The sequence below is a fragment of the Diabrotica virgifera genome, chromosome 5, assembly GCF_917563875.1.
Source record: "Diabrotica virgifera virgifera chromosome 5, PGI_DIABVI_V3a".
NCBI classification, from domain to species: domain Eukaryota; kingdom Metazoa; phylum Arthropoda; class Insecta; order Coleoptera; family Chrysomelidae; genus Diabrotica; species Diabrotica virgifera.
In genome coordinates this window covers 236,462,255-236,486,565 of record NC_065447.1, presented here as the reverse complement: position 1 = coordinate 236,486,565, position 24,311 = coordinate 236,462,255, and the positions used below count along the sequence as shown (strand labels likewise).

The 24,311-nt window shown below is 32.6% G+C and overlaps 2 protein-coding genes across 3 annotated transcripts in view; one reads left to right on the top strand and one right to left on the bottom strand.

The window, feature by feature from the left end:
• Positions 1-24,311, top strand: part of LOC114331097 (protein Skeletor, isoforms B/C) — a 239,793-nt gene that overhangs the window by 11,821 nt on the left and 203,661 nt on the right. Inside the window, exon 3 of the mRNA XM_050650895.1 lies at positions 11,203-11,303. Within this exon, the coding sequence (XP_050506852.1) occupies positions 11,249-11,303 (55 nt within the window). The 5' untranslated portion in view covers positions 11,203-11,248. The remainder of the gene's footprint in view (positions 1-11,202; positions 11,304-24,311) is intronic.
• The window catches only part of LOC126884738 (uncharacterized), a 28,389-nt gene that overhangs the window by 1,495 nt on the left and 2,583 nt on the right, over positions 1-24,311 (bottom strand). Inside the window, exons 2-3 of one of the 2 annotated variants that reach the window (XM_050650891.1) lie at positions 21,788-21,947; positions 12,749-13,064 (exon numbers count right to left, since the gene is read on the bottom strand). In XM_050650891.1, coding sequence (XP_050506848.1) covers positions 12,835-13,064; positions 21,788-21,947 — 390 coding nt within the window. In that variant the 3' untranslated portion in view covers positions 12,749-12,834. Of the gene's footprint in view, positions 1-12,748; positions 13,065-21,787; positions 21,948-24,311 lie in introns of those variants that run through there. The other variant, XM_050650892.1, reaches the window with a different exon arrangement.

Below are 24,311 nucleotides of genomic sequence, written 5' to 3'. Positions count from 1 at the left end.
TTTGACATATCCTTATGGTACTTATCAGAAAATGTAGGTAGTGTACACGCTACTAAATTATGTTAAATAATCGTTTGTGGTTAATACTAGAGGCATACGACAGGGGAATGTGAATGGTTGACCCTTCCCAAGTTCTACGCCACTGATGAAACTGCTATTTTATCATAATTTTTAGATTCTCCAATATTTTCTATGCAAATAATATACTCTTGATTCGTAACGTAAATAGTTTTCGACTTCGTTTTCCTTCGTTTTTAGCTTAAAATGTCTCGAAAACTAATGGCTTTATCGTTACGAATGAAGAGTATGTTTTTTACGTAGAAAGTATTGGATAATAAAAAAATTGCACTAAAATAGCAATTCCGACAGTGGCGTAGAATTTGGAAAGGGTCAGCCATTCACGTTCCCCCGTCGTACGCCTCTGGTAGTAGTCAGAAACGTTTGTTTAACATAATTTAGTACATTGTACAATACCAGCACCACTTACCAAATTTCGTGTTATTGTCCCGTGCCTGTCAGAAAATATTCAAAAATAAATAAAATAAAAGTTTAACTTTGACACCCTGTATTTAGGTTATTATCAACTTTTGTACTAAGGTAAGTTAGCTTAAATCGACCTATTTTAACCTCAGAAATCTAGGGTTAAGCTATAGCCCATTTTTTACCAAATATCCTGTATAGTCGACTAAATTTAGTTATAGCTAAAAGGAACTACAACGTTAACGGGGTTTTATTATTTCATATGGTCAAAGGACATCTATATATGAAAAAACCGCGGAGTGCTACCATTTAAAGAGGTGCGTTTTTGAGAAATGGGTGAATTAGTCCCTGAGCACAGGTTACATTAGGGTGAGTTCTATGCACTTTTGGTACAAACATATCTACATAAAAATTGTCCCAGGTTAAATTTCCTATCCAAATATAACTTTTTAAAGGCAATGATACTTTTTTTTACAAAAATATATTCAAAAGAAAAAGCACAAAGAAACCCAAAAGAAAGAAATTTTGTTTTTTGTCCCATAACTTTTGTCCACGAGTATATAGGTATAGACATTGCTTTACAGAAAAAAAACCTAAATATTTTTTCTTTAAAATGTTGTTTAGTAGAGGTAATTAGGAGTTACAGTTTTCGAAATACGACTTTTCAAAATTCGCCACTCACAGCAATTTTGGGCAATTTTCCTTGTTAATTTGCAAATATTGTTCTGTAACTTTTTTCTACGTAACTTTAAGTATATGCAATGACACGTAACAGGAATAGAAATCAATTACCTTTAAAACGGTCTACTGTATAACGTTATACGCTTTTTTTTTAAGAGATTATGGTTTTTCAAAATTTTATACTTTTAACGATTTTTTATAATATAATATGAAAATAAAATAATATTATATTATATATAGTATATATAATATAATATTATATTATATATTATATAGTACCTAATATAAAAAAAATATTATTTTTTTTATATTAGGTACTATATAACACACACACACACACACACACACACACACACACACACACACACACACACACACACACACACACACACACACACACACACACACACACACACACACACACACACACACACACACACACACACACACACACACACACACACACACACACACACACACACACACACACACACACACACACACACACACACACACACACACACACACACACACACACACACACACACACACACACACACACACACACACACACACACACACACACACACACACACACACACACACACACACACACACACACACACACACACACACACACACACACACACACACACACACACACACACACACACACACACACACACACACACACACACACACACACACACACACACACACACACACACACACACACACACACACACACACACACACACACACACACACACACACACACACACACACACACACACACACACACACACACACACACACACACACACACACACACACACACACACACACACACACACACACACACACACACACACACACACACACACACACACACACACACACACACACACACACACACACACACACACACACACACACACACACACACACACACACACACACACACACACACACACACACACACACACACACACACACACACACACACACACACACACACACACACACACACACACACACACACACACACACACACACACACACACACACACACACACACACACACACACAACGTTTGTTTAAATTCGAATATGGTTGTATATATGTATAGATAACTTTAGACATTTATACTTCTGGTTAACCCATCCTTATCTATCGGTAACATGTATTTTCGCGAGAATTCCAGAGCAGATAAGAGAGGATTCCCACCGGACGTTGGAAAAAGTCGAATCATAAACACACCTAAAATTTCATTCGTTGTTCGTGTGTGTTATAAGATTGACCAAAAACCAATATTGAAGTTGAAGACAAGTAAGTCCATCTTATTAGTTACCTGTACCTATACTGTTTGATTGTTTTGCAACCACTTATAGTCCATTCTTTCACGGTTTTTGCTCTAAATTTTAAAGAACCGCTTGGATTGACATGAAATTTGGCATTCGTATAGCTTACATGTCAAAGAAAAAAAGTGATATTGTGCCGATGTGTGCTTTTGTCCTGGGGGTGACTCTCACCCCCTCTCGGGGTGAAAAAATATATGTCCAAAATAAGTCCGGAAATGGGTAAACTGACTAATTTTAAGTAACTTTTGTTCTATAGAGCTTTTTCGTCAAGTCAACACTTTTCGAGTTATTTGCGAGTGAATATGTTCATTTTTCAACAAAATAACCACATTTTTAGACGGTTTTTCGCAAATAACTCAAAAAGTAAGTATTTGGTCGAAAAAACGTTCTTAGCAAAAATATAGCTTATAAAAAAGTAAAAAAAATGGTGTACGCGTTAGGTCTCTGGATCTCGTAGAACCAGAGTTATAGCCAATGAAAAATAGATTCATATTCACCAAATTTCAATTAGAATATTTCGACGTGAAATATCCAAAAAATTAAGCACATTTTGGGGAAAACCCATTATAACTTTTTTAAAGTGCTTAAAAAAAGCTGTATTTCTGTTTTTACAAAAAGTTTCTAGCATTAAATTTAGCAAGTTACGCTCAAAATAAAGTTGGTCCCTTTTGTTTTTGCAAGAAAAAATCGGAAAGACCACCCCCTAATTAGCAACTTTAATGAAATTGATCGTTACCGCTCCACAAATTATTTTACTTATGTTGTGTTTATATGATCTCTAAGTTTCATCGATTCAAAGTGCTTATTTTTGAAAAAAATTTGGTATCAAAGTAAAATTTTTAAAAATTTAAATTGTAAAAATATCATTTTTTTCAAAATAACTTAAAAATTGTTAGAGACACCAAAAATCTCGAAAAACAAAAAAAGTCAGATTTGCTTTTCTGAATATCATGTATTTTTTTGTTTTCTGTTAGACAAAAATTGACTAAGATTTGGTGTTTCTAAATTTGCATACATTCGTGATCAGTGACTCGTTCAACCCCTTTTAACTACAGTCCTTTCAATAATAAGGACTTTGAACCGATGAAACTTACAGATCATATAAACAATATATACACGAGTCAAGAAACTTGTGAAGTCGTAACGATTAAGTTCATTTAAGATACTAATTAGGGGGTGATTTTCTAGATTTTTGTGATTTTGGTGACCAAAACCAAAAGGTTTTTTAAAAAACCTTTATTTTGAGCGTAACTTGTTTAATTTTGATGCTAGAAATTTTTTTTATAAAACAAAAATGAAGCTTTTTTAAACCCTTTAAGTAAGTTGTAATGAGTTTTCCCCGAAATGTACTTCATTTTTGGTAATTTCACGTTAAAGTATTCAATTTGGAATTTGACGAATATGAACCTATTTTTCATTAGCTATAACTCTGCTTCTACTAGGTGTAGAGGCGTGATATATACACCGTTTTTTTAAATTTTTTACAGGCTATATTTTTACTAAGAATGTTTTTTTCAACAAAATACTTACTATTTGAGTTATTTGCGAAAAACCGTTTAAAAGCGTGGTTATTTTGTTGAAAAAATGAACATATTTACTGCCAAATAACTCGAAAAGTATTGACTTAGTGAAAAAACTCTGTAGAATAAAAGTTACTTAAAATTAGCCAGTTTATCGATTTTCTGACTTACTTTGGACGAATATTTTTTAACCCCCAAAAGGGGGTGAAAACCACCCCCAGGGCAAAAGCACATATCGGCACAATATCACTTTTTTTCGTTGACTTGTTAGCTATGTGTATGCCAAATTTCATGTCAATCCAAGCAGTTCTTTAAAATTTAGAGATTTTGCAATATTTTACCGTTAAAGAACGGACTATTAATTTGAGTATTTAATTGCACCTATGAAACATACATTCATTTATCTCAACATGGCTTTCGAAGGGAGTCAATAGTCTTCTTCTTCTTGATGTGCCTATCCGTGACGAATGTTGGCGATCAACATGGCAATATTTATTTTTATCTGCAGCAGCAGCGCGGAAAACCTGTACAGATGTTGTGTTGAACCAGGTCCTGTGGTTCTTTAACCAGTTTTTTTTCTTCTTCCTGGACCTCGCTTTCCAAATATTTTTCCTAAGTCAACACTAGGGATTATAATTTAAAACATTGATTAATTTGTAATAATTCAATTTCTTAGTTCGTAACAATGTTCTTAGCTAAAAAAGTGGATATACAGGGTGTAACAAAAATACAGGTCATAAGTTAAATCACATATTCTGGGACCAAAAATAGTTCGATTAAACCTAACTTACCTTAGTACAAATATCCACACAAAAAAAGTTACAGCCCTTTGAAGTTACAAAATGAAAATCGATTTTTTCCGATATATCAAAAACTATTAGAGATTTTTTAATGAAAATGGACATGTGGCATTCTTATGGCATGAACATCCTAAAAAGAAATTATATTGAAATTTGTGCAGCCCATAACAATTTTATGGGGGTTTTGTTCCCTTAAATCCCCCCAAACTTATATGTGCGTCCCAATTAAATTATTTTTGGAGTACCTACCATTAGTTAAACACAATGTTTTTAAAACTTTTTTGCCTCTTAGTACTTTTTAGATAAACCAGTTTTAATCGAGATGCGGCTTCTTTTTTAATATGTTTACATAAAATTTTTATGAGGGTTTGTGTAGGTTCCAATTAAACTATTATTGCTGTACCATTAGTTAAACACAGTGTTTTTAAGACTTTCTTGCCTCTTAGTATTTTTCAGATAAGGCACCTTTGATCGAGATGTATGTATGCTTCTTTTTTAATATGGTTCAAAGTATACCTCAAACTGTAATTTATAAATAAATTTTCATATTATAGTCCATTCTTTCACGGTTTTTGCTCTAAATTTTAAAGAACCGCTTGGATTGACATGAAATTTGGCACACGCATAGCTTACATGTCAAAGAAAAAAAGCGATATTGTGCCGATGTGTGCTTTTGCCCTGGGGGTGACTTTCACCCCCTCTTGGGGGTGAAAAAATATAAGTCTAAAATAAGTCCGGAAATGGATAAACTGACTAATTTTAAGTAACTTTTGTTCTATAGAGCTCTTTCGCCAAGTCAACACTTTTCGAGTTATTTGCGAGTGAATATGTTCATTTTTCAACAAAATAACTACATTTTTAGACAGTTTTTCGCAAATAACTCAAAAAGTAAGTATTTTGTCGAAAAAAACGTTCTTAGCAAAAATATAGCCTGTAAAAAGTAAAAAGTATGGTGTACGCGTTAGGTCTCTGGACCTCGTAAAACCAGAGTTATAGCCAATGAAAAATAGATTCATATTCACCAAATTTCAAATAGAATATTTCGAAGTGAAATATCCAAAAAATTAAGCACTTTTTGGGGAAAACTCATTATAACTTTTTTAAAGTGTTTAAAAAAAGCTTTATTTTTTTTTTCATAAAAAGTTTCTAGCATTAAATTTAAGCAAGTTATGCTCAAAATAAAGTTGGTCGCTTTTGTTTTGGCAAAAAAAAAATCGGGAAGGCCACGCCCTAATTAGCAACTTAAATGAAATTAATCGTTACCGCTCCACAAATTATTTTGCTTATGTTGTGTTTATATGATCTGTAAGTTTCATCGATTCAAAGTGCTTATTTAGGAAAAAATTTAGTTTAAAGTAAAATTTTTAAAAATTTTAATTTTGAAAAATATGCTTTTTTTCAAAATAACTTAAAAATTGTTAGAGATACCAAAAATCTCGAAAAACAAAAAAAGTCAGCATTTCTTTTCTGAATATCATGTATTTTTTTGCTTTTCTGTTAGACAAAAATTTGGTGGAGATTTGGTGTTTCTAAATTTGCATACATTCGTGATAAGTAACTCGTTTAACCCCTTTTAACTACAGCCCTTTCAAAAATAAGGACTTTGAAGCGATGAAACTTACAGATCATATAAACAGTACATACACGGGTCAAGAAAATTGTGAAGTCGTAACGATTAAGTTCATTTGAGATACTAATTAGGGGGTGACTTTCCCGATTTTTTTACCAAAGAAAAAGGGACTAAGTTGATTTTGAGCGTAACTTGTTTACTTTTGATGCTAGAAATTTTTGTATAAAACAAAAATGAAGCTTTTTTTAAACACTTTAAATAAGTTGTAATAAGTTTTCCCCGAAATGTGTTTCATTTTTGGTTATTTCACGTTAAAGTATTCCATTTGGAATTTGACGAATATGAACCTATTTTTAATTAGCTATAACTCTGCTTCTACTAGGTATAAAAACGTGATATATACACCATTTTTTTAAATCTTTTACAGGCTATATTTTTGCTATAAATGTTTTTTCGATAAAATACGTAATATTTGAGTTATTTGCAAAAAACCGTCTAAAAGTGTGGTTATTTTGTTGAAAAAATGAACATATTCACTGGCAAATAACTCGAAAAGTATTGACTTAGTGAAAAAACTCTATAGAACAAAAGTTATTTAAAATTAGTCAGTTTATCAATTTCCGGACTTACTTTGCACGAATACTTTTTCACCCCCAAGAGGGGGTGAAAAGCACCCCCGGGGCAAAAGCACATATCGGCACAATATCACTTTTTTCTTTGACTTGTTAGCCATGTGTATGTCAAATTTCATGTCAATCCAAGCGGTTCTTTAAAATTTAGAGGTTTTGCAATATTTTACCGTTAAAGAACTGACTATTATTACCTAGTCTCTACTACCATGTGGTGGATTTGACAAAATATTCAAAATATCTCAAACAAAACTAACTTTTCGAAAAAGTACTAAGAGGCAAAAAAATTTTAAAAACATTGTGTTTAACTAATTGTGCCACAATGATAATTTAATTGGAACGTACACAAAAGTTTGGGGGGGTTTAAGGGAACAAAACCCCCATAAAATTTTTATGGGGTAGGTACACAAATTTCACTATAATTTTTTTTTCAGATGTTCCTATCATAAGAATGTCACATGTCACAAGTTCCTTTTTGAATAAGAAACCTCAAACAGTGTTCGATCTATTGAAAAAAATCGATTTTTATTTTGTAACTTCAAAGGGCTATAACTTTTTTTAGGTGCACATTTGTACTAAGGTAAGTTAGGTTCAATCGAACTATTTTTTGTCCGAGAATATGTGATTTAATTTATGACCTGTATTTTTGTTACACCCTGTATTATGTAAAATTCGATATATTATGAGATTTTCCGTCTCGCTGCATTTAGGTCTCTGTGAGTTTCCTGGATGCATCTCTCTTCAATCCTGACCCCCGGAGGAAGTCTTGTGGTCGATGTGATGTCGTCTATTGTCCGTCTCCAAAGATCTCTGTCTCTGGTCATTTCTTTTAACTCATGCATATGTCTTGCATATTCCCGTAATTTGATCGATCCATTTTGTTGGGGATCTTCCTCGTGATCTTCGACCTTCCACCTTTCCTTGTATAATGAGTCTTTCCATGTTTTCTGTGTTTCCTCTCATAACATGTCCAAAGTATTTTAATTGTGGGAGATGGACTTTACTGGAGAGTCGTTGGCTAACTTTTAGCTCTCTTAAAATTGAATTATTTGTTCTATGGTCGGTCCAAGGAATTCGTAGCATTCGTCTCCAACAGAACATTTAAGTGGCGTCTATATTTCTTCTTTCCGAATTTCTCAGGATCAAATATTCACATCCGTAGGTCAGTATTGGGAATATTAAGCAGTTGATCAACCTCATATTTAACGCTCTTGAAATTTGATAGTCCTTCCATATAGTGGTAATTTTTGCTGGATGCCTAATACCTCGCATTTCGTGTACTTGTCAGTAAATTGTTTATTCTACACACATCAAAAAGTAAACATTAAGGCATGTATCCATCATCTTCGCACTCTTGCAACTGCTCAACATAGTGGATACTTTCGCGCTCCCGGACCATGCAAAGGTGCGCGCTCCGCCTCAGCGCTCCAATCCGTGGCGGTTTATGTGTAGAGGAGCGCATGATGTATTCATTGGAGCAGCTGCAAAAAGCGCTGAGCGCCAGAGGTTCGCGAACATAGTGGGTACGTGACTTAACGGAATAGATAGATAGATAGATAGATATGTTTATTGTTTCTATTGAAAAATCATATAACAAGAGGTTGAGTACAAATTATTACACATAAATAGTCGACGCTTAATGGAGATTTAGTTACAATTATTCATTTAATATAAATGAACGCAATCTGAGTGCATTAATAAAAAATGTACACAGTTCCTTAATCTCAGTGGGAGAATGGGTTGTATTTAAAAACAGAAAAAAGCTCTCGGTATTCTCTACGAATGATCGAATAAGGGGTGATCTAAAACACGAGTATAATGGACATTCCAACAAAATGTGGGAAAGAGTCTCTAATTTGTGTAAATTACATATTGAACAATTTTCAGTTTGGTCGATGTGATACGAAATCCCTTTATAATAAAATTTTATGTAAAGTTTAGAGCAAAGTCTGATTTGTGAATAAAGTCTTGTAATATATATGGGAGTTTTTATTTGTAAATAGCTTTGCGGTTGCCTATTGTGTGAGAAATGTTTATAGTACAAAGAATAGCGAGAACTTGTTAATGCTGATAAGTCATCTTGGAAGAGTTTTTCTTTCATTTTTAATAACAAACCGTTTCTTTGATGCCTCAGTAACCCCCATGATAAATTTTCCCAAGTTTCTTTTGCATCAATTTCAGAAAAATAATTTTTTAGCTGAACTACCCAGTTATAATTCTCATTATTGTCATTATTGTTACATAGCTGACGAAGACGGTTATAACAAATTCTTGGATACCTAGAGGAGTCCATAAGTAAAATTCTCTCAAGCCAATTAAGTGATATTTTAAAAATTAAGTATTTTAAGTGAACTTGGCCAACTTCTAGCCTAACATAAGTATTGGGGGTATTTTTTGGTAGATGCAGCAGTCTCTTAAATTTGGGAGGTGTTTCAAGAACTCAAATGTAATATTATCTAGTCCGGGGGCTTTGCCATTTTTGTATTGTTTTAGAGTATTGCTAATTTCTTTAAGAGATATAGGGGCGTCCAAAATAGGACAACGAACGTCAAAAAAAAGAGTATTATCGACAATTTTCTCTTGCGAAATATTATTTATTTTTTCTTGTTATCAATCATTGTCTTATACTGCTTTTTACTAACCAAATAAGCATTTTTATAATTTGGTAGAAAGTTGTTGATTTTTGCTATTTTCAAATTTTGCTGAACAAATTTTTTTGAGTTGTAACATTCCTGATCAAACCAAGGTTTATTATTTTTTCTGGAGTTTTTTGGAGTATTAAATAATTTTTTCGATAAGCCAAGAAGCAAAGAGGTGTTAGTAATTGTTTCAACAAGCTTTTGGTATGAGTTTTCCAAGTCTGGCTCAAGCATACAGTTTAGTGAGTTTTTTAAAGTATGATAAAATGCTAATGCGTAGTTTTCATTCCAAGATGTAATTAATGTGTATTCTGGATTGTTGGATGCTGTGTACATTTTTTATTTATAGCTGACGGTAAATTTAATATCAGCCTTAAAGGGAAGTGACTTCCAGAGGAGGCAAAACATTCCAAAACCTGGAGACTTTCTACTAAAGAAATTTGAATATTTTGCATCCATAGCAAGTCGACAACACTATTACCTGCAGAAGCACAGTAAGTAAATTGACCCGGTATGTCACCTTTAGTTCTCCCATTCAAGAGAGTGAATGAATTTTCGTCCATAAAGTTGAGAAGAATTTCACCTTTGCGATTAAAAATACCGTCACTACTTATTCTATTAGCGAAAATATTACTGTAAGAAATTAGTTCTAGTGGTACTTCACCAGAAGACCCCATTCGGCAATTAAAGTCTCCACCTATCAAAACAGGAGTGTTTGGATACGCATTGTTTACTTCTTGCAAAGAAAAATTGAAAAGTTCTAAAATGCTATCAATGTCTAAGTTAGGCTTAAAGTAAACATTGCTTATAATTATCTCCCATCTGTTACAGGATATTAAACAAGTTAACCAGTACAGTGACTTTTCTAAAACACACACATTTAAAGGTTTTTTCACAAAAGTTATTAAACCTCCACTGGCCCTGCCGCGAGATTTATCACGAACGGCGTTAGAAAAACAAACATTGTAATTGTCCAAAAATATGGATGATGGCTGATACAACAACCATGTTTCAGATATGCAAAAAACCGAGATGTCCCTAGAAAAATTAGAATTCACGAAATCTTCAATATGGGAAAAGCCAGTAGAATTCCAAAAAGCAATTTGTAATGATTGCTATTTTTCCTGTGAAGTTGTGGTATTTTTTGATGATTTTGATCCTCGGTCTCTTGGTGGTGATATTTCTTCATCCCTGCTTCTTTTGGAGCTGTTAACGTTTTCATTGGCTGCCACAATTTTTGGAACATTGTTAATGTAGCGTATGGTAACAGATTTTCCATCTCGCTTGAGAGAATCCAGTTCTTTTCTTAAATTGTTCAGTTCCTGCATTTGTAAAGGTGTTTGGTCTGCTTTAATAGATATATTTGGGTATGTTTTACTACAGAGGTTATTTTTATTGCGTAGTATGTCCGACTTAACGGAATAAATACTAAATGACTATAAATTCTCTGCATAAAAAGGAAAGATAAAAAAATGCAAATGTATTTTCTAAAAGTACAGTAACTAATCATGGTTAATTGTAGGTAACTAGTTGAGCTAAGTGATCGTCTACACCGTTTTAATGCCACGATGAGAAGTGTTGAGGTCCTTGCCATTATTGGATTGGTGTCTTCAATTCACTCTGGTAAGTAGATAATCATATATTTAACAGTATATTATCAGCTTATTCTTCAGCTTTATATTATGTAGGACCTACTGTAACGTTCAAACAAAACTAGCTGTTCGAATTAATATAAAACTGTATAAACATTCTCAATTTCTTTGGTGAATTCTGGAATCATCTGGAGTGATACCTATTATAGTGATATCTATTGATCGCGTGGCCTAGCCACTTCTCGGGAATGCGAAAATTATCTAAACTCCGGGTTAATCAGTCTACAAAGTTGCAACCGTTATTTAAAGTCGGTCGAAATTAACTTTTTCGTTACACTGCTCCCTCTTAGATCTGACCGTCCATCCTGGGTCTTCATGTAGAGTTATTAAGAGCAACAACTCTAGATGAAGGCTCAGAATAGCGGAATGTTCAGAGCTCTCCAGCTCTGTATACACTCCTCAATAAGAAATACCAGTCTACTGTCTTTAAAGGGCACGACCTCTTCAGGTTAATACAATATGCAGTAATTCGGAAAACGCCTGTTTCTCGGAAGATCATTTCAAGCATGCTTCTCAGAATCTTGCAATCCAGATTTTCTAGTGCATGGCCTATCTTTGGCAAAGTCAAATTTTTTATGTCATAATTACACACAATTTTCTTCAAATTTATTATAGCACACCATGTGCTCTCGTAGCTTGCTTTGTCTCTATAAGGCTTCCTAGTCACCATTTACACCAAAGATAGAGGACCATCTTCTAATCGCAGTACTCTTCCAACTTTAGTCTGCTGATTTCTTAACTTGTCCAAACAACCGAACTTCCTATTGAATAGCAATAGATTCTTATAGTCGTTCTGGGATTAGTCATTATTGGACAACACAGTGGGCTAGAGAGAGGTTTTCTGGAGCAATAAAAAGGTCTTCTGAACTTATGTGGTCACACCGAATCTAGCAATTTTTCTGTGTGTAATTTGTCATCTTTCCGTCATCTTTCATCTTATGTTGGAAGATTCATGTTTCTTCCGTTTCATTTGAGCCAGCCTATGGTGAAAGACGATTTATATGAACAACTTTTGTACCTTTTGGCAACTTGTTTATTCGTTATATTACGTTAATTATTTTGGTTAAAACTGCTTCTTTCGCTAACTGAAAAATGGAATATCTCTGGGTCCTCTCCATTCTTGTTGAGAACATTGCTAAGATGTTCTTGAAGGATACTTCTTGGACCCGCTGAAGTCTTTATCGCGTTCTTCTAGTTGTTTACGCAACTCTAGTAGCAGCATCTTTGGTCAGACACACACGTACTTTCCAAATGTTCTTTCAGTACATACATTATCATCAGTAGTAGCATTCAGCATCATTCAGTACATACTAGTAGCAGCATCTTTGGTCAGACACACACGTACTTTCCAAATGTTCTTTCAGTACATACATTATCATCCCAATAATTATTTATAAAATCAACGAAAAACAAATATAAAATCAGAACTTTATTTTGTCACTTAACAAACAACTTAATTATTTCAACGCGCGGTTTTAATCTATTGTTACATTTTTATTCAATTAAAGTTTTTCAATCAAGACAAGAGGATCTTGTATGATAGCGGGAAAACATTTAAAATACTGTTTAGTTTGAGCTCGAGGTTTACTAGAGCTACGCCCCTGTCTCTTCTTCTGCTTCTTTTTGCCTAAATGTTTTCCGTAACAAAACCGACTTGCACTACAGGTTGGAGGATTTGTTAGGCATTCGGGGGAACCATGGCATCCAGTTCGTGGGCAGTCATCCTGTAAACCTGGGGAGATACATTCAGCGGTTAAAAACGTTATTTACTCGTGGCATTTTCAATTTATATTATTTTCTGCGTCTGATGGGTACAAAGTTTATGGAATATACAGAGTGAACCCAAAGTTTGGAAACAATTCAAATTGTACAAAACCGAAGATACGGCTATTATGCAATATGAAGATTTTAAATTTAATACTTACAATTTTTCTGATAGCATTAGTCACTTTGGTTAAAAAAAACACTCTGTATAGTGTATGATTGTGTGTGTATGAACATGTAACACTTTTGGTATTTTATCTAGTCATGGTCAAGGTATTCAATAAATAAAACTTCTCAGATACATGAAAACCATCTCAAAAACCAAAGAAACTAAATATACAGGGTGTTTGGTAAAGAATGGGCCATAGCTTAACCCTTGATTCCTGAGCTTAAAATAGGTCGATTTAAGTTAACTTACCTTAGTACAAAAGTTGATAATAACCGAAATACAGGGTGTCAAAATTAAACTTTTATTTTATTTATTTTTGAATATTTTCTGACAGGCATGGGACAACAACACGAAATTTGGTAAGTGGTGCTGGTATTGTACAATCTGCTAAATTATGTTAAACAAACGTTTCTGGCTACTACCAGAGGCGTACGACGGGGGAACGTGAATGGTTGACCCTTCCCAAATTCTACGCCACTGGCGGAATTGCTATTTTGTGCAATTTTTTGATTCTCCAATACTTTCTATGTAATAAACATACTCTTCATTCGTACCGATAAAGCCATTAGTATTCGAGATATTTGAAGCTAAAAACGAAGGAGCATAATACATTAATCAAAATAAGTGTACTATTTCATTTTTAACTTCAAATATCTCGAAAACTAATGACTTTATGGTTACGAATGAAGAGTATATTATTTGCAAAGAAAGTATTGGAGAATCTAAAAATTATGCTACAATAGTAGTTTTATCAGTGGAGTCGAGTTTGGGAAGGGTCAACCAGTCACTTTCCCCTGTCGTACGCCTCTGGCAGTAGCCAGAAACGATTATTTAACATAATTTAGTAGGGTGTATAGTGCCTACACTTTCTGCCAAGTATCACACGGATATGTCAAATTATTTTAAAGTATTTTTTTTAAATAATTTATTCTTTATTTAAAACTTTAAGAACTATGTGTGCCCGGTACTATAAAACTATTTGACATATCCTTATGGTACTTATCAGAAAATGTAGGTAGTGTACACGCTACTAAATTATGTTAAATAATCGTTTGTGGTTAATACTAGAGGCATACGACAGGGGAATGTGAATGGTTGACCCTTCCCAAGTTCTACGCCACTGATGAAACTGCTATTTTATCATAATTTTTAGATTCTCCAATATTTTCTATGCAAATAATATACTCTTGATTCGTAACGTAAATAGTTTTCGACTTCGTTTTCCTTCGTTTTTAGCTTAAAATGTCTCGAAAACTAATGGCTTTATCGTTACGAATGAAGAGTATGTTTTTTACGTAGAAAGTATTGGATAATAAAAAAATTGCACTAAAATAGCAATTCCGACAGTGGCGTAGAATTTGGAAAGGGTCAGCCATTCACGTTCCCCCGTCGTACGCCTCTGGTAGTAGTCAGAAACGTTTGTTTAACATAATTTAGTACATTGTACAATACCAGCACCACTTACCAAATTTCGTGTTATTGTCCCGTGCCTGTCAGAAAATATTCAAAAATAAATAAAATAAAAGTTTAACTTTGACACCCTGTATTTAGGTTATTATCAACTTTTGTACTAAGGTAAGTTAGCTTAAATCGACCTATTTTAACCTCAGAAATCTAGGGTTAAGCTATAGCCCATTTTTTACCAAATATCCTGTATAGTCGACTAAATTTAGTTATAGCTAAAAGGAACTACAACGTTAACGGGGTTTTATTATTTCATATGGTCAAAGGACATCTATATATGAAAAAACCGCGGAGTGCTACCATTTAAAGAGGTGCGTTTTTGAGAAATGGGTGAATTAGTCCCTGAGCACAGGTTACATTAGGGTGAGTTCTATGCACTTTTGGTACAAACATATCTACATAAAAATTGTCCCAGGTTAAATTTCCTATCCAAATATAACTTTTTAAAGGCAATGATACTTTTTTTTACAAAAATATATTCAAAAGAAAAAGCACAAAGAAACCCAAAAGAAAGAAATTTTGTTTTTTGTCCCATAACTTTTGTCCACGAGTATATAGGTATAGACATTGCTTTACAGAAAAAAAACCTAAATATTTTTTCTTTAAAATGTTGTTTAGTAGAGGTAATTAGGAGTTACAGTTTTCGAAATACGACTTTTCAAAATTCGCCACTCACAGCAATTTTGGGCAATTTTCCTTGTTAATTTGCAAATATTGTTCTGTAACTTTTTTCTACGTAACTTTAAGTATATGCAATGACACGTAACAGGAATAGAAATCAATTACCTTTAAAACGGTCTACTGTATAACGTTATACGCTTTTTTTTTAAGAGATTATGGTTTTTCAAAATTTTATACTTTTAACGATTTTTTATAATATAATATGAAAATAAAATAATATTATATTATATATAGTATATATAATATAATATTATATTATATATTATATAGTACCTAATATAAAAAAAATATTATTTTTTACATTTTTTACGATTATTTTTGAAATTTCTCATTTCTCATCTTTCTGTTCTTTAAAATGGTTCATCTATATTTAAATATGTAATGAAAACCGAGTGATTCTTTGATATTTTTTTATCTGTATTATTTAAAATTATTTCTTTTTCAAAAATTACATAAACATTAGTCTTAGAAAACATAACTTTAGTTAAAATTATTTAAACGTTGACATTTAAAAAATTTTCAAAATCAAAGTCCATCTCTTTGTTAGCATTAGCTTCAATATCTTCCTCTGACACTTCAGTTATCTTAGAGTTACCACAATTAGTACCCATGCACATGCACCCTTTGCAGAATATTGAACAACTAATTCCTATATTCCTACAACCGCAGTTTTTTGTACATCCTTTGGTACATTTACATGCTATTTTTTCAAGCAAAGCTTGTGGTGCAGGAGCTTTGAGAGGAAATATTGGAATTAATCCATATTTTAAACAAACTGGAACATGAAGTAAAACCACTTCTATGTAAAAGGTATATTTACTAAAATATACCTTTTACATAGAAGTAGTTTTACTTCATGTTCCAGTTTGTTTAACTATAAGGTATACAGCCAACCCAGGGTACTACCCCTTTTAGTCCATATTTTAAAGTTTGCCTGGCCGAGTGAATTGAATCCAAAGTATTACCGTTGATTGAGGTATTGGAGATATTTCAATCAACGGTATTACCTATAAAAAATAAGATCCAATTATAACACACTCACATAAAAAAGTTATAATGAGGAATTTAAAAAATAATCCTAAAATCAAAAATCTTTGCAAGTACTTATTACATTTTGAAAAAGCATATCTTATTCAAAAATAATCCTAGAATTTTTTATAATACACCATTTTAAAGTAAAAAGAATAAACTTTCTTTTTTTATTATATGTATAATTTACACCTAAATGTAAAAAAAAGTTATAATGGGAAATTAAAAAAAAAATCGTAAAAAATATAAAAACTCGTTACAAGTATAAAGTATTGAAAAAGATAACCCCTTTAAAAGAAGACGTACAACATTATACAGCAGAACATTTTAAAGGTAATTTATTTATATTCCTCTTACATGCACCATTGCATATGCCTAAAGTTACGTAGAAAAAAGTTACAGAACAATATTTGCGAAATAACAAGGAAAATTGCCCAAAATTGCTGTGAGTGGCGAACTTCGAAAAATCATATTTCGAAAACTGTAAATCCTAATGACCTCTACTAAACAACATTTTAAAGAAGAAATATGTAGGTTTTTTTCCTGTAAAGCAATGTCTATACCTATATCCCCGTGGACAAAAGTTATGTGACAAAAAACAAAATTTCTTTCTTTTGGGTTTCTTTGTGCTTTTTCTTTTGAATATATTTTTGTAAAAAAAAGTATCTTTGACTTTAAAAAGTTATATTTAGATAGGAAATTTAACCAGGAACAATTTTTATGTAGATGTGTTTGTACCAAAAGTGCATAGAACTCACCCTAATGTAACCTGTGCCCAGGGACTAATTCACCCATTTCTCAAAAACGCACCCCTTGAAATGGTAGCACTCCGCGGTTTTTTCATATATAGAGATTCATTAACCATATGAAATAATAAAACCCCGTTAACGTTGTAGTTCCTTTCTATAGTACATAATCAATAGCCTACCACTCCGTTTATCCGATTTTAATCCTAAAGATTATTTTATTGGGGATACTTGAAAAAATAGAATTTATAAAATTAAACTCGTAAGTGTTGCAGAGCTAAGGCAAAGAATTTATTATCAATGAATCCATATTAATTTCTAGAGAAACATGGAGAAATGTAATAGACACATTCTATTAGTGAGTGTAATAGACGTTTAGGATACTTTTGAAGACTTGATTAGGTAGACATTATTAATTTAGGAATGTAAAAAACTTTCAATTATTATGATCAAATTTAGTTGTACATAGTTTAAATCAAAAAATGTGTTGAGACGATTAAGAGCCTCTATGCTTTTGTTTTATTTTTTTAAGCTGTTCCTGGCTACATAAGATCAAAAGCATTGTATATATAGGGTGAGGCAGATAAAGGGCCTATTAGAAATATCTTGAGAACTAAAGACAACTGAATGATGAAAATTGGAACAAGGGGGTTTTGAAGACTGATCTATTTAATGAAAATATTCTCATCTACTTGGTACTTCCGGTTATACCGGAAGTTGCTTATAACTTCGTTTTTTTTAAATGGGACACCCTGTATATTTTTACATTTTTAAATTCTCCTCGATTTCTTTTTTCTTAAAATATAAGGTTTTGTAACATTATACAGGGTATGTTAAAAGATAACTACGTTTTCTTATTAATTTCCTAGCAATATTCACACCCTGTAGGATGGTAGTAGTTTGAAATAATAAACTGTATTTATGTTCAAATGATTTTTCATTTAGTCTAATATTGTTAACAATTAGTATTATAGCTAAATTTTTAATTTTAGTATACAGGGTGGGTCGAAACTCGGAATGAGTTTTCTTAAATGGAACACCCTATATTTTAGTATTGTAATAAAATGATATTTCACGGTACTTTTTTATTTCTTAAGCATTCCCTATACCTAACTGCTTTAATTTGTGCTTAATTGTTAATCGCACCAACAATCTTAACTTCGATGGTATTTTGATAGCTAAACCATTATTGGCAATTCTAAGTATCAGTCTAGATTAATATGTATTTATTTCCGAAAAATTATTTGTGATTGAATATTTTTACGGCCAACCTAATACAACTTCACATATTTTGTGTTGCAATTAATGTTGGCTTGAATCACCCATAACTCAAAAATTAAAGCAGTTAGGTATAGAGAATGCTTAAGAAATTAAAAAGTACTATAAAATAACATTTCATTACAATACTAAGATACAGGGTGTTCCATTTATGAAAACTCTGAAAATACTCATTCCGAGTTTCGACCAACCCTGTATACTAAAATGAAAAATTTAACTATACCAATCATTCCTAACAATAGTAGACTATATTAAAAATCATTTGAATATAAATAGCGTTTATTATGTCAAACTACTACAATCCTACAGGGTGTGAATATTGCCACGAAATTAATAAGAAAACATTAAAAATATCCACCATTAACCGTTTGGATGCCTTTGAAATGTGGCTGCACAGACGTATTCTGAAAATACCATGGACAGCTATGCTGACAAATGTGGTAGTCCTTAAGAGAGCAAATGCTACCCGCGAGCTGCTTGATAACATCAAATATAGAAAGATGGCCTATTTTGGACACGTAGTAAGGGGAGACCGGTATAATATTCTTCAACTTTTTATGATGGGTAAAATCGAAGGATGCAGAGGAATTGGTAGAAAGCAGGCCTCTTGGTTGAAGAATATCCGGGAGTGGACAGGAATAAAGAAAGCAGAACACCTATTTACAATAGCTCGAGGCAGAGACAGTTTCGCCATGTTAATCGCCAACGTCAAGGGCACTTGATAGGGCACGTTAAGAAGAAGGTAGTCTACCCTGTATAATACTACAAAACCTTATATTTAAAGAAAGAAGAAATCGAGGATAATCCAAAAATATAAAAATATACAGGGTGTCCCATTTAAAAAAACGAAGTTACAATCAACTTCCGGTATAACCGGAAGTAGCAAAGAGACCAAAATATTTTCATTAAATAGATCACACCTCAAGACCCCTGTATTTTAATTTTCATGATTTTCTTGCCTTTAGTTCTCAAAATATTTCTAATGGGCCCTTCATCTGCCTCACCCTGTACAGTCGGAAAAATGAAAGAATACCCATGAACGATCACATCAATCACTTATTTTGTATTTGCTGTCTTTTTCTATACATAACAAACGTTTGTTATAGAAAAGGATAGCAAATACAAAATAAGTGATTGATGTGATCGTTCATAGGTATTCTTTCATTTTTCCGACTGTAGTTGAACTGGTTTTTAAGCGGAGATTTTAATAAAGGTACAATATGCAGAGGGTTGCATTTAAAAAACCAAACTGACTAAAGATATCGGGAAAATGGTAAATTTGTTAAAGTTACAAACGGCATACCTGGGGGACATATTACGATGAGATCGATACATTTTTCAGCAACTGATACTAAAAGCACATGATACTAAAATTGCACAAAACAGAGAAGAGTAGAGAGCTCATGGGGAGGCCTTTTCCAGTAGTGGATGCAAATAGGCTAAAGAAGAAGATAGAAGATGCTAAAAGGAAAGATAAAGGGTAAATAGGGTAAGAGATGTCTGGGACGTAAAAAGATCTCATGGCTGCGTAATATTCGCCAATGGACTGGAATCCACAGCTACGAAATTCTTCGCAATGCTGCTAAAAACAGAATTATTTAATCCTGACTATCTCAGATCTCGCCTGACAAGACAATGAACGGTGTACGCCTACGCAGAAATGCACGGCACCTTAAGAAGAAGGACATTCCAATTAAGAGATCATTAGACGTTTCCAGTAAAAATAAAATATTTCTGGAAAATAGGAGAAATTTCTAATGGATATAAAATTTATATTAGTTAGTAATAAAGTTTCGTAAACAATTATCAGAACTGTACTTTAAATGTTTAAAAGTATGAATGAAGTTTTGGTAAATACATTAAATACATCATATGCCCAAAATCCGAAATTTAACTATTTATTTGAAGATACACATAATTTGTACGAGAAATTCAACAAGGAATGGTCATTACCATTCCCTTCATTATGATCCTTATGCGAGGCCTGCTTCCCTAATTAGGTTTCTATCCTGGATCATAACAATATTGGTCCCTTAACAGACATGTCCGTAACAAGGGTTTCTTTGGTTACTCTCTCTTACATCGTCCAGAAACTTGCACTGCAATAATTCATTTTCGTGACCAACTGACCAACATTCAGTGACGTATATCATAAGTCTTATAGCAGCTTTAGAGGATTTGAATTTTATTGTATTTGTAATCTTTTTGTCACACAACACACTACTTGTTTCGGATTACGTTTAGCTTGCTTTGCTTTATTTCATACATTATAGCTAATCGTATAGCTAATTTCGCTTATGTCAGATGTGTGAGAGCTACTTTCTTGTTAACAAGAGGATATATGAGACTATAGTGGAAAGTATGGCATTATACGGCTTTGAGGAATGGTCATTGACAAAAAAGAACTTTGGCAACGCGGTGACAACCAAAATGCAAGAGCGGTAGAAAGATCCAGAAGAAAAAGGATTACCCACAAACGCATTAGGGAAGTAATGACAATCAAACAAATAATCATAGAAGACTCATAAAAAAAAACAACATGTGATTCGGGCTAAAGGGAATACTAAAATGGCTACCAGAAGACAAGAGAAAACGAGGTATACCAAGAACAAGTTGGAGAAATGGAATAGACAAAGAGGTGAGTGAAAGAATCATAGAAGAAGACCTATGGAACGACCGAACGAATTGGCGATTGCAAGTCAGGAGACGGCTCTTTCAAGAACAAAATTGGTTACATGTGTTCTTTCAATAATTACATTCCAAGTACATATTTTACATTCGAAATGTTCAATATCTACATGTCAATTCGATATCCACACATTTAGTTAGTGGCAATCGTATAATAAAGTTAATATTATACCACTTATTTAACCCGGGAGCAGTCGCACTCACTTCTGTAACGTAAGTAGTCGCATGTAGAGAAAAAATCTCACAATATAGATTTACATAAGAATTTATATCGAATTTCTATTTTATAATATTTTTATTTACTTCTTATGCTAAATAATATCTATTTATAACAATTTTAAAGCTAATTACTTCTCATCAAAGCCATAAATTCCACAAAAAAATAAAAAAATAAAAAGAAATAAAAAAAAATCATCAAGTTATCACGGAAAAGGATAAAATGTGAGATTTTTTCTCACGGCGTGACTGGTCCCGGGTTAAATCTACTTTACTTTTTTCATTTCAAATTAAATAACTATTTTAGGCATTAACTATTTTAGGCGTTAACTATTTTAGGTATTTTAGGCATATATTGCTAAAATAAAGGCATTTTGAAACTTGAGGCGTAAAAACTATGATTATTTGGTTGCGACTTACCAGCCCATTTGCAGCAATCACATCCCGTATACAGAATACCAGCTCTAAGCTCTCTAGATTTTGTAGCCTTAAGATTATTTGTTCTATCTCTACCGTTACACTTTATTTTGGGTGATTCTTCAGGTTCAGGAACAGTTGCTGGACAAATTTTGTAGCAGACCTACGATAGGGAATAATTAATAACACAATTTTGTTTATGTGGCAAATGGATTTAAAATGCACTTTTGTCAAAGTACTTATAACTATGATATTGGACACATCAAAGAACAAGAACATTGTCGTAAGTCTAATATACGAACCTTACTTTAAAATTCCCTTTAAAGTAAACCCAATCTCGATATCGATGGTAAAATTAATTAAGTATGAATATTTAATGCAAAGCTTTTTTCTGAAAAATGGCTTTGACAGAGCCTATTGTTTAGAGCCTATACTTGTTTAATGTAAAGCTTAAAACTTGTTGAAGTCTACTGAGTTTAACTAGCAATATGTAATTAATATAAAATTGACAGAAAGTATTTTACCAAAATAATCAATACGGATACATTATTTAGTACCTTTTAAGGGGATGGGTACGTATTTTCGGCTGCAATGCTACTCAAATGGGGATTAATTTTTTTCGAATCCTGAGAAAACTAATAATAGTCCAGAAAGCCACTGCGCATCCGCTAGCAAAAATATTCTAATTCGGATTTTTTGCACAGTCTTACTCAAAAAGGACTCCTTTTAACAAATTTGCATGTTGCCAGGACCAAAAGGTGGTCAAAAATTTTTTAAACGTTTTTTTTTGTTTTTTTCCTTAAATAATTTTTTTGCATGGAAAACAGTTTTTCTAGATTTTTTGGATCATTCCAAACAGAAGAGGTCTTTAGTGACTTTTCTCTAAAAATGATAGTTTTTGACATATAAGCGATTAAAAATTGAAAAAATGCGAAATCGGCCATTTTTAACCCTCAAAAACTATGTGAAAAACTGAAAATTTGAATGTTGCCAAGGTAGGTAGATATTCTTTAAACATCGATTTATGAAATCCCGAAGAGTTTTTTGCAATACAATTTTGAAAACTCCTTTGTTTATTAATTGCTAATCAAGCGTGCGCGACACTAATTTCCACCGACAGTATGGTGCAAATGAAAGGAATAAATTCGTTATTTCGTAAACCGGCGACTTTCAGGAAAAATCCCGAAACAGGTCGATTTTTATTTTTAAGTTACGATATTGTGGCATATATGGTATACTAGTGACGTCATCCGTCTGGGCGTGATGACGTAATCGATGATTTTTTTAAATGAGAATAGGGGTCGTGTGCTAGCTCATTTGAAAGGTTATTTAATTCTCTATTCAGTAATATAAACATTTACATAATTATTTATACAGGGTGTCCTTCTACTTCTTTTTTGTCAAATAATTTAATTTAATAAAAATTTTTGGACACCCTGTATAAATAATTATGTAAATGTTTATATTGCTGAATAGACAATTAAATAACCTTTCAAATGAGCTACCACACGACCCCTATTCTCATTTAAAAAAATCATCGATTACGTCATCAAGCCCAGACGGATGACGTCACTAGTATACCATATCTGCCACAATATCATAACTTAAAAATAAAAATCGACCTGTTTCGGGATTTTTCCTGAAAGTCGCCGGTTTACGAAATAACGAATTTATTCCTTTCATTTGCACCATACTGTCGGTGGAAAATAGTGTCGCGCACGCTTGATTAGCAATTAAAAAACAAAGGAGTTTTGAATATTGTATTGCAAAAAACTCTTCGGGATTCCATCAATCGATGTTTAAAGAATATCTGCCTACCTCGGCAACATTCAAATTTTCAGTTTTTCACATAGTTTTTGAGGGTTAAAAATGGCCGATTTCGCATTTTTTCAATTTTTAATCGGTTATGAGCCGGTTGTTCGAACGCTAATCAAAAATGGAATCCACTGATCATTATCAAATATTTAATAACAGTTATATTTGATTAAGCGTACTTCTGACAGATGTCACATTTTGAGGTTATGTGGACTGATTTATTTTATTATTTTGGTTTTAATTTGAAATAAACCATAATTAAACTCTTTCTGGTGTTAATTTCTTGTTTTTACTTACAAATCAATAATAATAATAAGCCATTTTTAATAATTTAAGAGCTGCGGCTATATTTTAATTACTGCTTTACCTACAATCAATGAATGATTAGTGCTTTACATGTATTTTTGATGTCTCGATTTGATTCCCATCAAGAAAATTGATTACAATAAACTGCTTGATTATAATCAACTTCTTGATTAGCGTTCGAACAACCGGCCCTAAATGTCAAAAACTATCATTTTTAGAGAAAAGTCACTGAAGACCTTTTCTGTTTGGAATGATCCAAAAAATCTAAAAAAACTTTTTTCCATGCAAAAAAAAAGAATTTTAGGAAAAAAACAAAAAAAAAAACGTGTAAAAAATTTTTGACCACCTTTTGGTTCTGGCAACATGCAAATTTGTTAAAAGGAGTCCTTTTTGAGTAAGATTGTGC